We start from the raw sequence: 19,229 nt of genomic DNA, 5'->3' as shown, positions 1-19,229 counted from the left end.
TTATACGTCAGGCCCGATGCATCGAGATCGGGAAGTGTAATAACAATAATACATAGGGTGGGCGGGGCCACGATTTCGCCATACTTTATATACCTACACCCAACGCATCGTGCCCGAGGAATCGCGTAATGTAATGAGGTCTTTAGTATTAAAAAATGAGAAAAATAATTTATACAAAATAAATGTTAATCACCTAGCCTTTCCTTTCATAAATTAAATTCCTTTCAGAATACTCACTGGGTTAGTGAAAGATTTTACCTTGGACGTAACACTGGGCGGCACGCGTTGGCGATCACTTTTTTGACGTGACATTGTGGATTTGCCTCGGATGGCAGTCACTACTTGGCCGGACAAATTAGTGCAGAGCATAGACTTAGATTTTATTGCGCTTATGTGGGGAGCACTAGTGGAGAGCCGTGGTAGCCCAGTAGGTAGAACGCTTGCCTCTCACTTTGAGGTTCGAATCCAGCACAGGTCTAAACCAATAATTATCGAATTTGTTTTCGAATTCATGTTTGGATCATAAATGATTATCACGTGCTCAGCGGTGAAGGAAAACATCGTGAGGAAACCCAAATTCCCGAGAAATTCATATTCGAAGGTATGTGACCTAATCTGTATTGGGCTGGTTTTTCCTTCGCGGGTTGGAAGGTCAGACAGGCAGTTGCTTCTGTAAAAAATCGGACCTGTCAAATGTTCAGGTTAGGTACGCGGACCCTGTGAAAAACGGGATAATTCTAGGGAGGTGATATGTGGGGAGCACTAATCTGGCCAAGTAGTTGAGAGCCCTCGCTCAAATATTTTATACCGTAGATTTGTAACCAATCCTCACTTGTCATCAGGTGGAATGACTCTCGGGGATGGAGATAGAAAAAAAAGGGATCGCTAACATCGCACGCACCAAAAAGGTCGCAATACTTCAAAGTCAGACGGCGCGTATTTGAATTCACAAATCGTATATAAATATCATTTATGGGTTTTATGGCGGGTGACTGTTCAATGGTGTGTGGCCGGTGACTATGGAAATGGTCTGCCAAATACCATAATAGGGCCCGCGACGCGACGCGAATGGGTTATGGGAATTATGAAGGCAATGGAACTTGAAGTATGGTGGGGGAAATCACTTAAAGATGAAGGGAAGCCAAGGCTCTTTTCGGGTGTCGTTTTTCTTATACTTAATGATACGTTGGGGAAATATGACACTTTTATGATCGATGAAATTCGTTTATTGGGACAATAACATAATTGCTAAGTGATGCGCGCGGTTTCTGTATTTTATTTGAGTAGGTAATCGTACCCGAGATCTTAGTTGATAGTAATACGTATCATAATATCAATAGCAAATATTCGCCTGTGAAGAAACTACTAATGTATAAGTGTAAGTTGTATATACATATATACATGTACAACTATTATATATATTCCTCTCTACCTCTCACACCATGCGGGATTGGCTGGAAGAGATCTCTTGTAGAGATAATTCCACCTCTTGTACCTATTTTTTTGACATGAATTATGTAATCGTGTGTACAATAAAGAGTTTAATAATAAGGAGTTTAATATATACTACGTTTATATACCTACTTTGTAAACATTTCGCTTGAAGGTAGTTGGAATCTCAGGAGGGATATTGAATATTGGAAATTTTGATCGTATAAAATATTTAACTAGTAGATAGGATTCTGGGCTATTTGAGTATATTCTGAGAACGAGGCGTGATATGAATGGGAATGCCTAACTCATTTTATTAGAAGTGGTTGCAAGCGTTACGATTTTATAAGCCGAAAATTACTTTACTTTAGCTTTTTTATCTACAAATCTTCTAAGCAGGAAGAACAGTTGCATTTTATGCAATATGCCGAAAATATTTTTTTTTTATTCTTCTTCCATCGTGTGGGTTGCGAGGTGGATTACCAACCTCATCAACCCTGGTGTCAGGGTTACTACTGAGCCGCGAAAGGCCCCTCCCTGACATGACTCATGTAACGAACAACTGCGTACTTACATCAGTAAGTAGTAACCGGGACCAACGGCTTAACGTGTCTTCCGAAGCACGGATCGTCTTACTTTCGGACAATATGGCAATCAGCCTGTAAAGTCCTAACCAAACTAGGGATCACAAAGTGATTTTTGTGATATGTCCCTACTGGGATTCGAACCCAGGACCGCCGGATCGTGAGCCCGCTTTTAAGGACATATAACATTTTGAGCAAAAAAAGCCACTAACAGATTACCCCGGGTAATAATAACATTCAGTAGTTCCAGAAATAACGAGAAGTGTCCCTTTTTAGTGTAGAAGTGTAATTAAAGAAAAAAGAAGGAAGGTATTTATTACTACTTATACCTACTACATACTTACTTTTAGTAATTCTATTAAATATTTAAAGGTACATCCACTACCAGCCTTGACTATTAAGTTTCCAGTAATTAAGGCAATACCTTCACTTAATAAATACTAAAAGTTGTAGCGAGGCAGGGACGCACACGAAATAACATAACTCTAATGCAGTGGGTCCCAAACTTTTTCAACCTGCGGCGCAGTTACAAGTTTAGTATTTTGCTAAGTTGTTAGGTTAAGTTACTTTGAGGGAGACAGGAAAACGCGCGCGACGATGGTAGGTACCTACCGTAGTTGTAAATTTAAAATCACGGTCGACTCGGTCGAATTCAAAACCGATGCGAGCGCTCAAATAGGTACCCGCGAATATTTGTGGTTTCGGATAATGATAGAAGTCACGGCGCTCTTCTTTACTTCCTACGGCGCATCAGGGCGCCGCGGTGCACACTTTGGGAACCCCTGCTCTAATGAACTCGCGTGAAGTCAGGTGATTACCGAGCTAAGTTGCTCGTTGCACCTTCCCGACATATATTCGTAATATCTCGCATATTGTGCCGTTATAATTGGGCTAAAAAGATCAGATATTACGTCTTTGCTTATTACTTTACTAAACTGTTACGGAGTAGGTAGGATAGAACGTCAGTGAGGAGACAAGCGTTACTCGTTTCGCTTTTTGCTGTACAAATATTTAGATTAGGCATCTCGTATTCGTATTTTTGCAAAGTCACATGTGATTTTATTTAACAAAACGCGCACACTATTTTCATTCCGGGTAAAATTTGCTAGGTTATAAATATATTGTTTTTTTGACGTGACTTATTGTAGATTTGCCGCAGGTGGCATTAACTACTTGGCCGGGCAAATGGGGAGCGCTGAAGGCTCTCACCCGGTAAATATAAAAAAAGAAAGAAAAATATGTAATGTAATGTTTAATTACTTCTGGAGGTGTACCCAAATAAAAAAACCTACCTTGGCATAGGCCGCGACGTGAGCCGCGGCGCTGCTATTCCTGGTTTGTCCGCTCTCTTTTCGATGTAACATTATTTTATAACGGCTATCAATCCATGTCTATTGATACGGATTCGTATTAAAGTCAAAGGTCGTTGAAGACTGATAACTAGGTTGGCATCTTGCTGTAATCATCAGTCCGCAGTAATACATCGTTGGAGTAGGTAGACTCAATAACAGACTGTGTACATAATATGTGCAACTCTCTATACTCGTACCGGTTTTTCATCGTACTATGCGGTAGTAAGATCCAAAGTCCTTTTAATATAACAACCCCAATGTTTAACCAAGTATTATAACTGGAAAACCGGGACTTACAAGGATATTGAGCAGGGGAAAACCTTTCTCTGGTATGTAGTGTATATAGACTTTTGGTGCCATTATAAAGTTAATAGGATGTGTTCTCAATATATCAACATTTTCACTTTGTAAAAGTTTTTACTTAGCCGTTATTAAGAGTCATAAAATACTGCATGCCTTAACCATAACTATATCATTTCAACTTGCGCTTATGCTGTCGTGCATTTTGCGTACCAAGAGATATAAGGGTCAGCAAGCCAAAAAACATACCTTTAAATGACGAAATTGAACACATTGGCTGCAAGTTGTCTTTGATTACTTGTGGCTCTGTCCACCTCATTAGGCATTATGGGCGTGATTTTATGTATGTATGTAATTGAAGAAACATTTTAGCATTTCCCAGTCTAGGCAGTCGCCGGTCCCTACTCTGTTTTTTATTTTTTAGGGCACGGCGCACACAATTCAGCTTTTGTGTACCGTCTGTGCATTGTCAGGCATGTTGTCCTAATTTTATTACCAGAGAGCTCGCAGCGCCGCTTTCTCTGTGTCAAGATTTCTAACAATGTTTTTCTTTATCAAAATGCCAATGGAATAATTGTTGACGCGAGTAGGCATTAGATAAAAGCTTTACATTGGGAAACAAACATAATTTTGTCTTTACTCCCGGATTCCAAAATCAAATTCAGTAAGAAGAAGTTAAGTCAACCCTAGCACATTTGCAGGATGCAATCGTAGTGGGGATATACATATTCGTATTAGCAAAGAAAAGGATCGCAAATGATCTCGCGGTGACCTTGCTCGTCAGGAATGTGGGCGCGGTCAGTTACCGCGCGTCAGACATCGGCTGTGTGACGTCAGCTGGGTGACGTCACTACTTTAGCTGTCACTTGTCACATCCTTATAAAGAGGATTCCTAATTCCTATGTCCTTTGTTTCTTTCTCCGCTATCATTCCGAAAATATGTCGAAAAAGTCGATTAAAAGATAATGTCGTCTTTAATATAATACTTCTGGGACAATGGGATGGTAATCTGTTACTATTGGCATCATAGAAGTGATTATGGTCTCTTTGATCTTAAGACTTCAATGCAAAGAGCAGCTCCAAGTTGTCTGACCACCCCAATAGGGATAACAAGCTTAATATGTCTGTCCAATACGATACATCCAATGCATATACATATCTACCACTATTTACTATTTTACTAAGCACTATTTTACTACTCTCTTTTATTTTATTTGTATAAAAAGAGAAGTCTGCCCCGGGGTTCTTTTATCGTGTGTTTTATGTCCGCAGTCTACCCTGGAAACGTAGTGGCGCGGTATTTTATCGGACGACACTGTCGCGCTCTGTCGGCGTAAATAATGATACTGTAGTTGTAACGGGTTTTGTGGAGCGGTCTGTTGAAAAATGTTACCTACATGCTTAGTTTTTTCATTTATTACCTAACCAATCCAACCTGCAAAGAGAAATGAGATTGCCTGATGAGGGAAGCCAGAGACAATTTAGAATTTTATTTTAATTTCAGTGAGGGGCGGGTTATTTAATGACTAGTTTTTAAATTTGTATTTGTGGCGTATTGTTATTTTTCAAGAATTTTATTATGTAATATTTAAAAAATATTATTCATTTTTTTAATTTGAATTAAGAATGAATGAGAGACTTTCCAGGCTATGTTCCCCAAAAATAATATAGATGGCGCTGTCGACATTTGACGTGACAATTACCTATTTTCTCATTACTCGGGTACATAATTAAGTATTCAGAAATACAATCTAAATGCAGAAGCATCTTTGAATATTCCAAGATTGTAATGAAAGGGAAACAGTCTGTGGCAGACTACAATTCTTTACCGTCTTGTCTACAATTCTATAACGTTTGTTGTGCTATAAAAGGGACATCTAAAACCAATATTTATGTGAAATGTCTACCGACATCTCGTCAACGTGGCCGCCATTACCACCATTACCACTCTGTCTGTCTGACCTGTTTAATTAAAGCGTGCAAATGTCGCCACAGTTAATATAACACGCAAACGCGCTCGTCCGCTCTAATTACCTTCTTCGCAAACAAAAACCGTATTTTTTTCTAGTCTTTACGCTAAGTAACATACGCCTCTAAAAGCTACCTTTACATAATTATTCATACTTAAATAAACAACTATATCTAGTAAACGACCCTATTAGATGGGATTTAAACATAGCTGACGAGAAGTGGGTGTATGTGTAAATATACTATGCACTTCTCGTGCAGGCGAAAAGAACGCTCTTGAGATATTTCAAATAATAATCTGTTTTAATGTAATTTTAAAGTTGAATGACTTTCAATTATTAATGTACCTTTTTTTTTAAATTTACGTTGTCTATGGTAGGTAAAAGGGGTTGCATAGCGTTTGAACTACCAAGGCATTACAATAAGAAAGTGTAATGAGAATCTAAGCAATTAATCTTCTCTATACCTACCCCACAACGTCCGTAGCGTGGAGATAAGCGAGTACAGAAGCTTAGGCACGCGAGCCCGCTTGTCGCTGTCGACTGCCGACCACAAATCGTGCGATAACCAGCCCTAAACCTGGGTTAGGTCTTCTAGGTTTCGTGTTACACTTAGTGGCATATTTAGGGGGAAGTGTGAGGCCCGTGGCATAAATTCGGGCAGAAAAATCACAAAATATATATAATCATCGCAGCAATGTACAGCGCCTGGTATCTCTACTACTTACAGCGCCATCTATGAGCGTTGACGAACACTACGCATTACACACGCGTGAATACAATTTTGTGAATCACACAAGTTTATCGTAGTGTGCGTTAGCTGGCACGCAGTCAGTAGTAATCAACATTTACAACCAACTCATCGCAAGCCTCCATAGCTCAGGGGTTAGAGCACTGGTCTTGTAAACCAGGGGTCGAGAGTTCAAATCTCTCTGGGGGCAACGTTATTACGTAGTCTCTTTTTATTATTATTTTTCTTTTTGAATGGTATTTTTTCTATTTATAGTTAAATTAATTTGAATTTGAAAAAAAATGGGAAAAAAATATTTGTTTCTTTTTTATCAGGGCGATGACAATCAGTGTGTCATGTTTTGTGAAACTACTGATACCGCTATCTAAAATAATACTTTTGTTATTAATATTTATAATTAGGTTGTTACTTACTTTTTTAAAGTTCCGCAGTTCATTCTGTTGTCGCTACCAAATCCTATTTCCTTCGTGTATGTTTTTTTTTTACATTATAGGTATTTTAGGAATTTTGATTTTTTTGTAATAGAAACCCGAGTTGAGTTGAAAGCCAAGCCGTAATAGTTTTACGTAGCCAAGCAGGAACCACTATAATACACAATTGACTAACATTATGATTTATATCTAATTCCAGCGGACTGGGCGTCAGAATGCGTGTCGCGCGCGGAGATCCTCCGGCTGATCTACCAGGGCCGCTTCCTCCACAGCTCGGTGACGCTCGGTGCCCTAGGGCTCCCGCTCGGCCGCACCACGGTGATGCACCTCGTGCCGCGCGAACACCTGCCCGAGCCCAACTCTCACGGTGCGTACAACCCGGCCTCTTTGGCCACGAGCGCGGCGCGGGCGCTCGGACGCCGCGGCACGCGCAACGTCCTCATACAGACAGATAGACGGGATACACCACCGCCGTAAGCGACCTCCCCACAGCGCGAAACGATTCGTGTGATGTCGAAACTATTTAACAATTTGATTTTATAGAGTATATAAATGACAACGTAGAAGTGCATGATATTACTAAATGTCAAAACATGGAATTTGTATGAAATAAAGTGTTAAGACGTCTTCACAAAAATGGTCAAACTTCGATCTCTTTGTTACCCGAATAACGCAGATCAATACGATAACAAATCGCACTGTGGGAAGGGTCTCTAATGGGGAAACTACTTTCTAGAAAGCTACTTGCTGCTTGGTAATAAAGCCTAATATGATAACAGGCAGTTTATATGATAACAGGTTACCAATAATACTTACCAGTAAATATTAGAGAATAATATATAATTCCCTAGTTAGTAACACATAGTAAAGTGTAATATCGTGAAACATAATGATTCGTTCAAGTGTTCGGTTTATCTTTTAAAATAAAGAAAAAGAAAGAGCACTTATAGATAAATTCCTTTAACACAATTTGCAGAAGTACGTTGGAGCTAAGAGTACCTATCACCCCTATAACCTAATCCTTCTTCCCTGAAAATTGTAAGTGACATTTTTATTGCACTAGTATTATTCCTATTCATTCCATCCTTTCCACCCACTTTAGATTATAGAACCTGTATTATCCACACCCTGGACTACTTTAGATATTCGACTGAGCCATCATTTTTCATAGAAAAACTTCGCTGCTCCATAATCGACATGTAATGCATTTGAAATATTGATTTAGAGCTTCATTTCTGAAGTTTTAGGTCTTATGATGTTAGTTAACATTATCAATTTGCTGAAAGTCATTCGTGTATGTTTTCAGATCAGCGGCAAAAGAGCAAAGGCGGTTCGAGCAGTTGTTGTTCGGCCTCCTGCTGCATATTGTAATGGCGCAGGGGGCACGGGCCGGCAGATTGTGTTCAGTGACGTAGCAACCGACTGCGCCTGCCCCGAGCTACCGCGCCACACCACCACCAGAACAAATTTCCAATGCTAAACTTAATGCATCTAGATGACGGACTTTAGTGTTATTGGCGGAATAGACCTCTTCTAAATTTGAAATCTCAAACGAATCATTTCAAATTCCATGCACAAAATTACAAGTTTGGAACGCACACGCAGCTCGGTGCGGCAACGTCGCAGGAACCATTCACTTTCGTCACTATCTCATTTTGGATTCAGGATAGCTTCATAAGCGATTGTATATGTCACCGCGTAAATTATAAATCGTTAGAATAACATGCTGCCGATATATTTAAAGTTAGTAGATATTGGTACGATGCGAAGTTAACTGGTCTCCAGAGAAGGAGTCTCGGCTGTCGACAGTCGACACATACAAACCTTAGTAGTATTATAATTTAGGCCATCTATACTTAGCGACTGCCAGGAGCGCGATATGACAGAACCATGGAAACGGTGCCTCATCGAACAGGTTTATATGTCCTAATAATAATGAACCGAAAGGAAACAAAGTATATGCATGTTCTAAACAAAATTAAGGGGTTTCCATGCTTGTTGACACGCGCTCCCACTCGTGTCGCTACTTACATGAATTTATATGTATAACGTTACTTGGAGAATATTTATAAAATTTAAAAATGACAAATTTAGTAGTAAAATGAACGGAGTGTATAAATTACTCTCATTTGCAGTGTAAATAGTATATTTGGTAATTTAAGAAGACGTTTACGGAACTATTATTGATTTTAATTTGTGATAAGTTTTGCAATATATTGGGATTATGTTTTATGTTTAAAATTGCTATTTACTGCGCTAGTTGTAACTTGTAATGAAATTAAAGGTGCAACCGCACAGGTCTCAAAGTTAGATATTCAAAAATGTATGGAATAATTGCACGAACACAGCGATTGGGCAGAATCTGAAATCTGGTAAATTACAGTATTCGCCGGACAGACTCGATGTAAGGCAGTCTTGCTCATGAAATATTTTCTCCATTTTGTCAGCAAGGCTCCCCTTGACGCTTTTTAGTTTACATTTTTTTTTCAATTTACTGTTTTTTAATGCTTTAGCGTTACCACAATCCAACTTCTGTAAATATTCTATTATAGAGCTTTTTATATTTTTAATTTACATCACATATTATTTAGTATTCTATTAGTTATTATTTGGCATTTTATATCTATCTATTTAGCTATAAAAGTAATTTTATTTAAAAATTGGCTTAAGAGGATTGAGTTGTCATCGACAGAAGAATTATTTTGGCTTAGCCTTAATTTTTGTTGTAAGGTTACATTTATCCTCAGAGAAAATTTTCATATTATTTTTACACGAATCCATCCCGTATGTATATGCCGTAGCTTCGCGCTGCAGGCAGCGATATATTTTGTGATAGTACAAATAAAATTTATTTACTAACTCATTGAGAACACTTTTAAATAAAATTAAGACTCAAAGACAAAAGTGACACAGTTAACAGTATTACGAGGATCTGAAATGATGTCGCGCGCATGACTCACGCTGCACCAACCTACGACGAATTTGTCGAAACAAATACATAAAATAATTTCAGTCGCTTATAGTAAATGAGGTAAACCATCTACCACTTTCATGTCATGTTCATAAACATTTAGACTTATCGATTATATGAAATTATTAGTAGTTCCAAAGTCAAATTGCTTTTGTTACATTATTGAGAACGGACTGAGTAATCTTGCCATTCAATGTTGGGCACACCGGGTACGCCGCCGCGTCTAGTTCCACACGCCGCCGTATGAATGAATGGTTTTATTTTGTTTGCTCTGTTTAGTTGCTGTATGTATGTATTTTGTTAAGTTGTGTAAAATACCTAGTTTATAAATAAAATTAATACAACATTATTTCGCCAGTTTTATTTGCTTCTCGCCTCCTACATTGTACATAGATGTCGCTTCGATACTTTCGACTCGAATAATGTAACGTTTAATAATAGCCGCTTTTGTAAACTTTTCAGGGTCTGCTTCGGTCTGTAGTTGGATTATGTAAATTATACTTGACGTGTCAACTTCAATACTTCTATTTTTATCAAAATAATGTAATTAACCGTCTAGAAGCATCCATTCTCACTTTCAGTGGAAGTACAAATTATAGTTTACAGTTCAAAACTATTGAATTCAGTCCATTTTTCTTAGGTAATTTAAAAGTGAGCCGAATTCTACGTACCTAACATAAATTCATCTAACTACTGACCCTGTCGCCCAGAGTGTGTATAGTCTGAACTAAGTAGGTGGATATGTTTGCGCTAAGGTGATAGTATGCCAGATAGATCGATGTCTTCACCGTATTTTAATATTTCCATAGAATAGCTGGTAATATTAGTTACTACTGTACGCTGGGTGGACGCAGTGTGGCTGGGGAGAGGTATACTGTGAATTGGTGGTGAAATGTGAGCGTTGGGAGTAAAATATGAGAAAATGATAAATGATAAGTGTGTTGCTCTGGAATCACAAAGCTAAAGTAATGAAATTTTCAAGGTAATCCTGTTTTATTTATAAGTAGCAGTAGACACTTTTTTACAGATCTTTAGTAGTTTATTAATCTCTAAAACTCTTGAAGTTTAAAGTTGTACTAACAAATTGGGCTCTAGTGGTGTACAAAAAGGGACTCAATATTTTTTGTAAAACAATCCTTTGAACGTAGGTGATAATGATAGAAATTAACAAGTATTAGCTACTCTTGTTTTAAATAATATGGATACTTCAGTGAATGTTGTATGAACACACCCAGCATTCAGTAGTTACAACGAAATGTAAATATTCGACGATTTTTTTTTTAATTTAGACAAATCTAGTATTAACTATAATAGCTTCAAGTGGATAACTTTGGACCGTTGTAAGCGACTCACATTTTCTTGTAATTATAAAAATAAAATAGCTTTCTAAAACTTAACTTACTAACTTTCATTATTTAATTATTCTTGGGAAGCAAAAGGAATATATTTCGGGATTTAAAAGAATGGTAAAGAATGTTTCATGATAATTTTTAAATAACTTGTTAAGCTTTCGCGATTATCACTGGTATTTGCAAAAAAAAAAATTAAAAACGAGCAATAATGAGTTTTGTTTCATGTTTGATGGCGGGAAAATACATTGCTCTTTGGAAGTTTGAAACAAGATGGCCGCCGCCGCTTCCGTCGCTATTACAACGGTCTCGTTCTATAATAAACTAACAAATCTAGATGTCACTGTATAACAGGTGTTTAACGTACGTACATAATCTATATACTTGTTACTATTAATTATATTATAATAATGTTGATTAATTACCTCCTTTGGGTTCCAAATTATCCCCTATGTTGCAGGGTAGAGTCGCTTGGAAATTTTCTCCATTTTCTATTTTATTTTTCGTGTGATTTTGTGTAGATAGTCTGTTTTATAATTCTGTCGAATTATAGGTTGTACATTGTTTGGATGACTTGAGTTTCACTGGGGTCAAATAAAATTTTAAGAACATAACAATGTTTTTTATTGTAGTCCTTAAAAATGAATTTTAATGTTGCGATTTTTTGCTTAGCAAATACATTTCAGATAATTGTTAATATACTACTTCCCGAGTAGTTTGACAGCAAAATAGAATCCTTTACCTTTTGGTATTAACGATGGCATTTTATAAATATGTTATAAATAAATTGAATAACCGTCAGTGTGGGTACATAAAGTACCATTTGAGTACAAATAGATTTTTATCAAGCTCTAATTCTGCGGCACTCAGTTGCTTGAGTCGTTTCTCTATGCCTTGCAGTAACGCCACTTCAGGGGGTGTCAGCGTTTCTTCTACCTGAAAATGTAATAAAGAAATATTTTTTAAGACAAAATTACAACAATATCTTTGAAGCCAGGGTCTTTTTGCTTTCGTGTGGGTTGTAAGATCTCAACCAGGGTTATTTCTGATTCCAAAGGTGGACCATTTACCGACTACAGTGCGGGCGCACCTAAACTTAACATACTTAGTTTGACAGCTCCTAAATTCGTGCCGTCCTTTGCCTATAAATACGTGCAAGAAAGAGATGTAGATTGTTAAAGTCCTTTCAAAATATTATTATTATGCAGTTCAGCGAGTATGTGTATGTTACAATAGTTGTAGCACATACGTCGTCAATGTTCCGCTGCGGCTCACCGCGCAGCCGCATGGAGTGCACCAGCGTGCGCACGCGGCGCTGCTTGTCCAGCAGCCGCGCGTGGCGCGCGCGCTCGCTGCCGCCGCGGACGCACACGTTGTGCAGCGACAGGTAGCACATCTGCGCTGCTGTCTGGGCGACCTGGGGAGGTCAAGGAAAAAATAATTACGAAAATATTCGATCACTTGGACCATATACAATACATTTTTAAAGAAAATAATATAAATAATTCTATTAGGCAGAATATATTAGTTCAGTAATTTGTATGTCACGTATTTGTATTTTTTGTTTAATATTAGGTATTTATTTATGTATTTTTATCTTAACTGTTTGTCTGGGTCAACAAGCTTTATTTAACATTTATGATATTAGTAGGACTGTACTTAAGACATCTCATATAATTTACAGTTTATTTAAAACAAAAATAATAGAATATTAGAACGTAAAGTTATCACGCAATCCACAAAAATCTCGTGGTCATATCCACATTAATCAACATACAGGGATATTCACCCCTAATGGCGTTAGTTCTGATGATTACTAATTATTAACCTCCCGATCGCTGATGATTATATTTCAACAATGATAATGTTTTACAATAGCTTCAACTCTGACACCGGGGTTGATGAGGTTGGTATCCACTTCACAACCCACACGATAGAAGAAGAATAGCTTCAATGCGTGGTACGAATTAGATCTGTCAAAGTACAGAAATCAGTGTTGTGACGTTCATTAGTGTTTCTTTTCTATCTAACAATACTTACATCATGTAATTTCACGTGGTACAAATAAATCGCCTTCGCCATCCCGCCGGAAGACGCCGCTTTTCTCATCGGCTGCAAGTTATTAAAATATACCTCGTTAACACAACACACACACAACACCTCGATAACAGTATATTTTATATAAATTAAAATTTACTGCTAGAAAGAATGTTCAAATGTGGTAATTGCCATATATTTACAGGAATTTAATTATAATATTAATTTTCAGGATTCAGAGTCTAACGCAAATGCTTGTTGCACTTTCGCGTTTCCTTCTTCAAGAAGAAGAACCTTGCCTGTGGGAGCTGAGCAGAGCAAGATGAGACTTCGATACCCTCATTGCTTGGTTTACGTGAAGGTAAATATATATCGCATGCTGGCTGACTTGGTATTGACCACGAGGAGGTTAAAAACTAGAAGCTCAAATGTGGCAGCACTGTTGAGCTAAAATTCGCGATAATTGCTATAAAATGTGGAGCAACCTGGAGAGTATCTCGTCTGAAGGATGAGTTACAAAAAAGAAAAGCAGCCAGTTGGAAAAAGGCAGTTTTGATTGAAAATAAGTTTTCTTCTTTCCGAACTTTAGGGAATAAAAATAACACTGTGATTTTGCAATTAAACGCTGCGCAAAGGGTTATAGTGTAAAAATATAATCAAAACAATGGCCCCGATTCCTGCAGACACCGCCTAATTTTATTTTAAGTTATATCCGTCATTTTCATATCCGTCGAAAAGGAAAGGGACGGATGATTCACAGCTCTTAATTTTAGGAAGAATGAGTAAATGAATGAATAACCCGGGCGAATCAAAAGGTACGTCGCTGGTATGCAATCCGTTTGACGTGCTGTCTACTTAACTGTGTCGGGTTATTGACGGATGTAAAATTTTTAGACGGTTGGTTTAGATTTGTGCTTAAAATTGACGTGTGTTCCATAAATTTTATGCTTGTCGATTACCCGTCCCTTTCCTTTTCGGCGGATAAGAAAATGACAGATATAACTTAAAATAAAATTAGATGGTATTTACAGGAATTAGCACCAATATGTTTGTTTACTCATATAGTAAGGGGAACTGTCAAAATGAACACTCAACAGTAGCGCCACCTGATGGGAGAAATAGGCAGTTTTGATCCTCTTTCTCTCTGCAAGACAAATTTAGAAGATTGTAGATTGTGTTCAAGGGTAACACAGAGAACAAATTTTAAATTATTTACATGGTCACAGCGTTTTTTCGCCTGTATGTCGGGACCTTTACGTATATTTAAAACTATATAACCTGTACACTGATGAAGTTCTGTTCCAACAGCTTGTAGGTGAGCTCCTTACACTCCTTGTTGGGCAGCATGGCGTGTTTCTGGATGTCGTCTTCCTCTATGTACTTTTTCGAGCAAATCAGACTGGAATGACAGTTTTTTATTATTATTATTTTGTGTGGGTCGTGTACGAGGTGCAAGATAAATTATGAAATTCTGATAAACAAAGACAGATCTAAAACTAACGACAAACATTTTCTTTTTTTCTATTTAGCTTATTTAAGAATTTTACTCAAAAAAAAAAAACGTAATAAGTCCGATATTTTATCACGTTTTTCTATGACATCACAGTGTGCTTTTTCTTATATTATATTATTATACAAATTCCATAGTAATTTCGTGTTTTGACGTTTAGTAAAAAGTAACTGATTTGCTTAGTTGGAAACTAGCCTATTGTGTGATGGAAACCGAAAGGTGTGATTGTCTTTTTAGGCTGTAGGTAGATCGTCCTCCTGATGTGAAGCACCGTGGGAAGTCCCGATCACAATACATCATTTTTACCCCCCGACACTCCATCTGGGAGAGCAAATAATATGTCAGTGACTTCAGTGAGTGAGTCAGTCAGTCGGTCAGTGGGTCTCCAGCTCAGCTGTATATAATAGGAAGGAGTAAATGGTGACCGGAATATCCTGGCGGCGTGGTCCCCGAGCCGCTCGGTGATGACGTGCTCCACGGCGGCGGCGGCCAGGCGCCGCGCGGCCGCCGCGCAGCGCACCACCAGCTGCCCGCCGCCCGCCTCGCCGCTGCGGCGCACGAAGCCGCAGCCGCTCTCCTCTGGGGGAACACATAACATTGATAAGGATATGGGACAGGCACAGATCATTGGACCATCCTGCCTAGTCATCACACAAAACACATACACACACATGCAATACACATGAAATATAAAAAAATCAAAAAGGTTATTTTTATGACAAACACTTGCATTGCAAATTAAAAAAAAAATAATGTCCTAGTGACGTCATCAATAAAAGCAGTCACCCATCGTACTTGTTTTTTTATTCGTAATTAAAATTTGAAAATTAATTGACCTAATGAAATTATATTGCTTTCCAAAATTCATGAATTCCATGCTATATAGCATAAAATATATATTATTTAGGGTTCCGAACCTCAAAAAGCAAAACGGAACCCTTATAGGATCACTTTCTTGTTTCACAATATATCATTGTTTTGTGAGGAGTAGTGTTTACACACGTACCTATAACTTTAAGATACTGGTCTAGATGTTGATGTAGTAATGGTCGGTCGAGTCTGCGGCAACACTCGCGCAACTCGAGCGCAGGCACCGGCGCGGACTCGGCTGCCCACGCCGCGCTTGACAGGTACATCTGCTGGAGAAGGAGTCGCATTGCCTCGCCCGCTGCGAGAGTAGGAGTAAACTTAAACTGTTATCGAGGTAGAGAAAAGGACATCTCTAAAATACTTAAAGAGAGAAACTGATTGAAGCGTTTTTTACAATTTAAAACAAACAATAAGATATGTAACACATAACAGGAATATGCCTGTACGCACAGGTGTATAGTTATACACACCCGCATCTCGCCAGTTATGTTTAAGTCCCATGTAATGGGGACGAACCTGAGTAGGCACAAATCCTCTAAACCACGTGAAATATAGAGATAAAGTTAATTTTTAATAATAAAATTTACGTCCTTGGAATGTTGGAAATACCAATTTAATGGTAACACTTACGTCATCAAACAGCTAGCAATGGCGGCTTTTAATAGGATTGAGCATACCTGGTTTTCTTATACCATGATATGCAAACATTAATTCAAACTCTTATGAATTCAATTCAGAGTATCAAGTTAGATATGTGTTCATATTATATTTAGATTATTAATTACAATTCAAATAAACAGTTTCTAAACTAAAGCACTACCAACTATTTTCTGTAAAACTTACCATTTTCATCAATCCGCCGAGTTATAGCTTTGATCATAATTTCGTCTCTAAAGTCTTGATGGAATCTGTCATAGTTCACTTTCCAATATATATCTGTAATAAGTATTCATGTTTGAAATAATGTCTAGAATATTATTAATAAAATAAAAGTAACACATTGTAACATATAACACAAAATGCTTTATTATTGAGCATAAACAACATGCATAAGAAAAATATCAAGTGCAACAGGCAGCCTTATTGTTTCGGCAATTTCTACCAAGCAACCTTTAGTAGTGGCTTTATTTTTCGCATTTAGACACTTGAATGGCATTATGCGTGTCCTACAAGCAACCTTTACATTCTCATAAAAATGATTTATGATCTTTAATATAAGACGCAAGCAACCAACCAACTCACTATCATTAATTTCACTAAGGTCCCCGGTGTTGACAGCGTTGGCGAGCAGGCGAGCATCCAAGTCTGGGACGATGGTGGCTACAGGCACCATGGTGGGAACTTCACTGCCTTCCTTCAGTTCGGCCACGGGAGCCTGCTGGATATACCCCGCTGTGGCCAGGCTTATGAATGTGTCCCTTAGCTTCACTACCGATATATTCTTCTCCTGAAATTTTTAATTTTAGTTCTTTAGTCCCATAATTAAATTTGAACACCTTTATAAGTAAGAAAACTATTAGCAGATGATAACAACTTAATAATAAGAACCTAGTAGGTACAGCTAATCAATAAAATATTTTAACTTGATTTATGGTCAATGAGGGTACTTTTAAGTTTGGTTTCCTTATAAAATGTTTTTATAGTGCATTAAGTCAAGCTTATTAGATTTCACTGCCAGTGATATATACGTAGTGGTGAGATACAACTAAAAACTTAATACTAATTAATAAAAAGGCTTTTAGGCAATAATCTAAAAAAATATCACCATCAGTTCATATAAAGTGAAGTTAGAGTGAGTTCATATAGAGTGAAAAAAAATCAAGGTACAAGGTACTTTCTACCTTGTACCTTGATACCTGTTACCTTTATCCGACTGAATTCCATTTGCTTCAATCCTGACACACTTCTCTTGCTTCCTGCACATTCATCAATCATTTCATACACGCACGCCAGTGCGGAGTAGATCATACTATATCTTTTCTAAGGATAGAAGGGAGTTGATAAGTGATTAAATATTAAATAAGGTAAAAACAATTACCTTACCTTATCATCCTTGTACTTGGTAGCGATGGTGACCAGTAGCATGGTGGCAGTGTATGTGGCTCGCTGCAGTAACTCTTCCACTAGCAGCTCTGCCTCGCTACCGAACTTGCTCTTAATTTGTAAGAGATACCTGGAAAATGCATGGTGCAATGTGTATGGAATAAAAATTGCAGGGCAGCCTATTAAAGTTAAGTTCAATACAGCTTAAAATTGTTTAAGGGTTTGTAAACTAAATAAAAAGTGGATGTGAGCAGCAGTAAACAGAAGAATATAGAATGTTATGCATTCTTCGTCTTCTATTGTGTGGGTTGTGAGGTGGATTACCAACCCCATCAGCCTTGGTGTCAGGGTTATTATTGAGCTGCCATAGGCCCCTGAAATGACTCATGTAACGACTATGTACTTACATCAGTAAGTAATAACTGGGACCAATGGCTTAACATGCCTTCTGAAGCAAGGATCATCTTACTTTTGGACAAACAGGTGATCTGCCTGTAACGTCCTAACTAGACTAGGGATCACAAAGTGATTTTTGTGATTTGTCCCCACCAGGATTCAAACCCGGGACCTCCGGATAATTATAATGAATAATACAGTGAGTTATCTTAAGTTTTAATTCAGCACCTACCTTGGATATCGAATTAATAAAAGAACATTTTCTGGTAACAGTCTGTAATCTGCTATTAAATCATTCACAGATGGCTCAAATGTTGCAAGATCAAACTTTAGCAGTGTTCGCAGACTCTCTATAATCTGAAAATGTGGGGAAATAATAGTTAAATATAAAACTATATTGAATATTATGTTGGTTTGATTGGTAAAAATAAAGCTAATTTTGTAGTACATTGTAATGCTAGGTAAAACCTAATATTATTTTCATGATGATAAGCAATGATCATCCTCAACATGTAGCCTCACGTATCTATCACACACCGATATAATACTCACCCACAGCTGTTTTAAAACATGTGTGATTAATAACATAACCTAACATAACAAGATTATATTTTGCAATTACCTGTGTTCTAGGCAATCCTGTAGATTTAATTATCAAAGCTATAGGTTTGGAGCCATACGTGAATAAATCATTCCCGACTTTCTGCACTATTTCACCGAAATATCTGTTCAGAATCTCAGAAACACAGCGGCCCAGCTGATGAGACATTTTTAACACAAAATTTAACTTTTTAGTAAATAACTGCAAACATTTCCGTTAAAATAATTAATATTATAATAATTTAGAATGATGTCGCCTTCGTAACAACAGTATATCGATAATTTCTTGGAAAAAATAAAAAATAACCTATATTCGACAATGTTTACGAGTTTGTTTTTTTAAGTGTGTTTTTGTAACACTGCGTTCATGATAGTTGAGAAGTGAAGACCCATATTTTATTACCAATTTATGCTCTCTGTCACACATATAGTATTGCGGCCATCGGCGTAATAAATAGTTAATTATTTATTTTTAATTTTGACTGGGTTTCAAAGCATTGAATCTTCTTTGTAGTTTTGTGCACATAACTCATAACTAGAATAATTTAATCAATCAGGTTTGCATGCCAAAATCTCGGAAATATCATCTAATTTTGAAATGTCGAAATTGAAATAATAGAGACGATGAACAAAATAT

The 19,229-nt window shown here is 37.4% G+C and overlaps 2 protein-coding genes and 1 non-coding gene across 3 annotated transcripts in view; 2 read left to right on the top strand and 1 right to left on the bottom strand.

Moving 5' to 3' along the window:
- Positions 1–10,136, top strand: part of LOC126375739 (ubiquitin-like protein 3) — a 192,692-nt gene extending 182,556 nt beyond the window's left edge. Inside the window, exons 3-4 of the mRNA XM_050022839.1 lie at positions 7,016–7,183; positions 8,123–10,136. Of these exons, the coding sequence (XP_049878796.1) occupies positions 7,016–7,183; positions 8,123–8,187 (233 nt within the window). The 3' untranslated portion in view covers positions 8,188–10,136. The remainder of the gene's footprint in view (positions 1–7,015; positions 7,184–8,122) is intronic.
- Positions 6,503–6,575, top strand: Trnat-ugu (transfer RNA threonine (anticodon UGU)). Its single transcript has one exon. It is a non-coding gene; the product is annotated as a tRNA-Thr (tRNA).
- Positions 10,137–11,746: 1,610 nt separating the features above from the next.
- Positions 11,747–18,944, bottom strand: LOC126375679 (DNA-directed RNA polymerase III subunit RPC3). Its single transcript, XM_050022757.1, has 11 exons — positions 18,615–18,944; positions 18,225–18,349; positions 17,597–17,726; positions 16,796–17,000; positions 16,397–16,489; positions 15,690–15,851; positions 15,109–15,262; positions 14,452–14,572; positions 13,177–13,248; positions 12,386–12,553; positions 11,747–12,072 (listed from the first exon to the last, which is right to left on the bottom strand). Exons 1-11 carry the CDS (start codon positions 18,759–18,761, stop codon positions 11,935–11,937), a joined length of 1,515 nt encoding a protein of 504 aa, XP_049878714.1. The 5' UTR covers positions 18,762–18,944; the 3' UTR covers positions 11,747–11,934.
- Positions 18,945–19,229: the final 285 nt, after the last annotated feature.

Source organism: Pectinophora gossypiella, chromosome 19 (genome assembly GCF_024362695.1).
Source record: "Pectinophora gossypiella chromosome 19, ilPecGoss1.1, whole genome shotgun sequence".
In the NCBI taxonomy this organism is placed as follows: Eukaryota; Metazoa; Arthropoda; class Insecta; order Lepidoptera; family Gelechiidae; genus Pectinophora; species Pectinophora gossypiella.
Note: the sequence above shows the minus strand (reverse complement) of the source record. Positions and strands in the feature narration are given on the sequence as shown.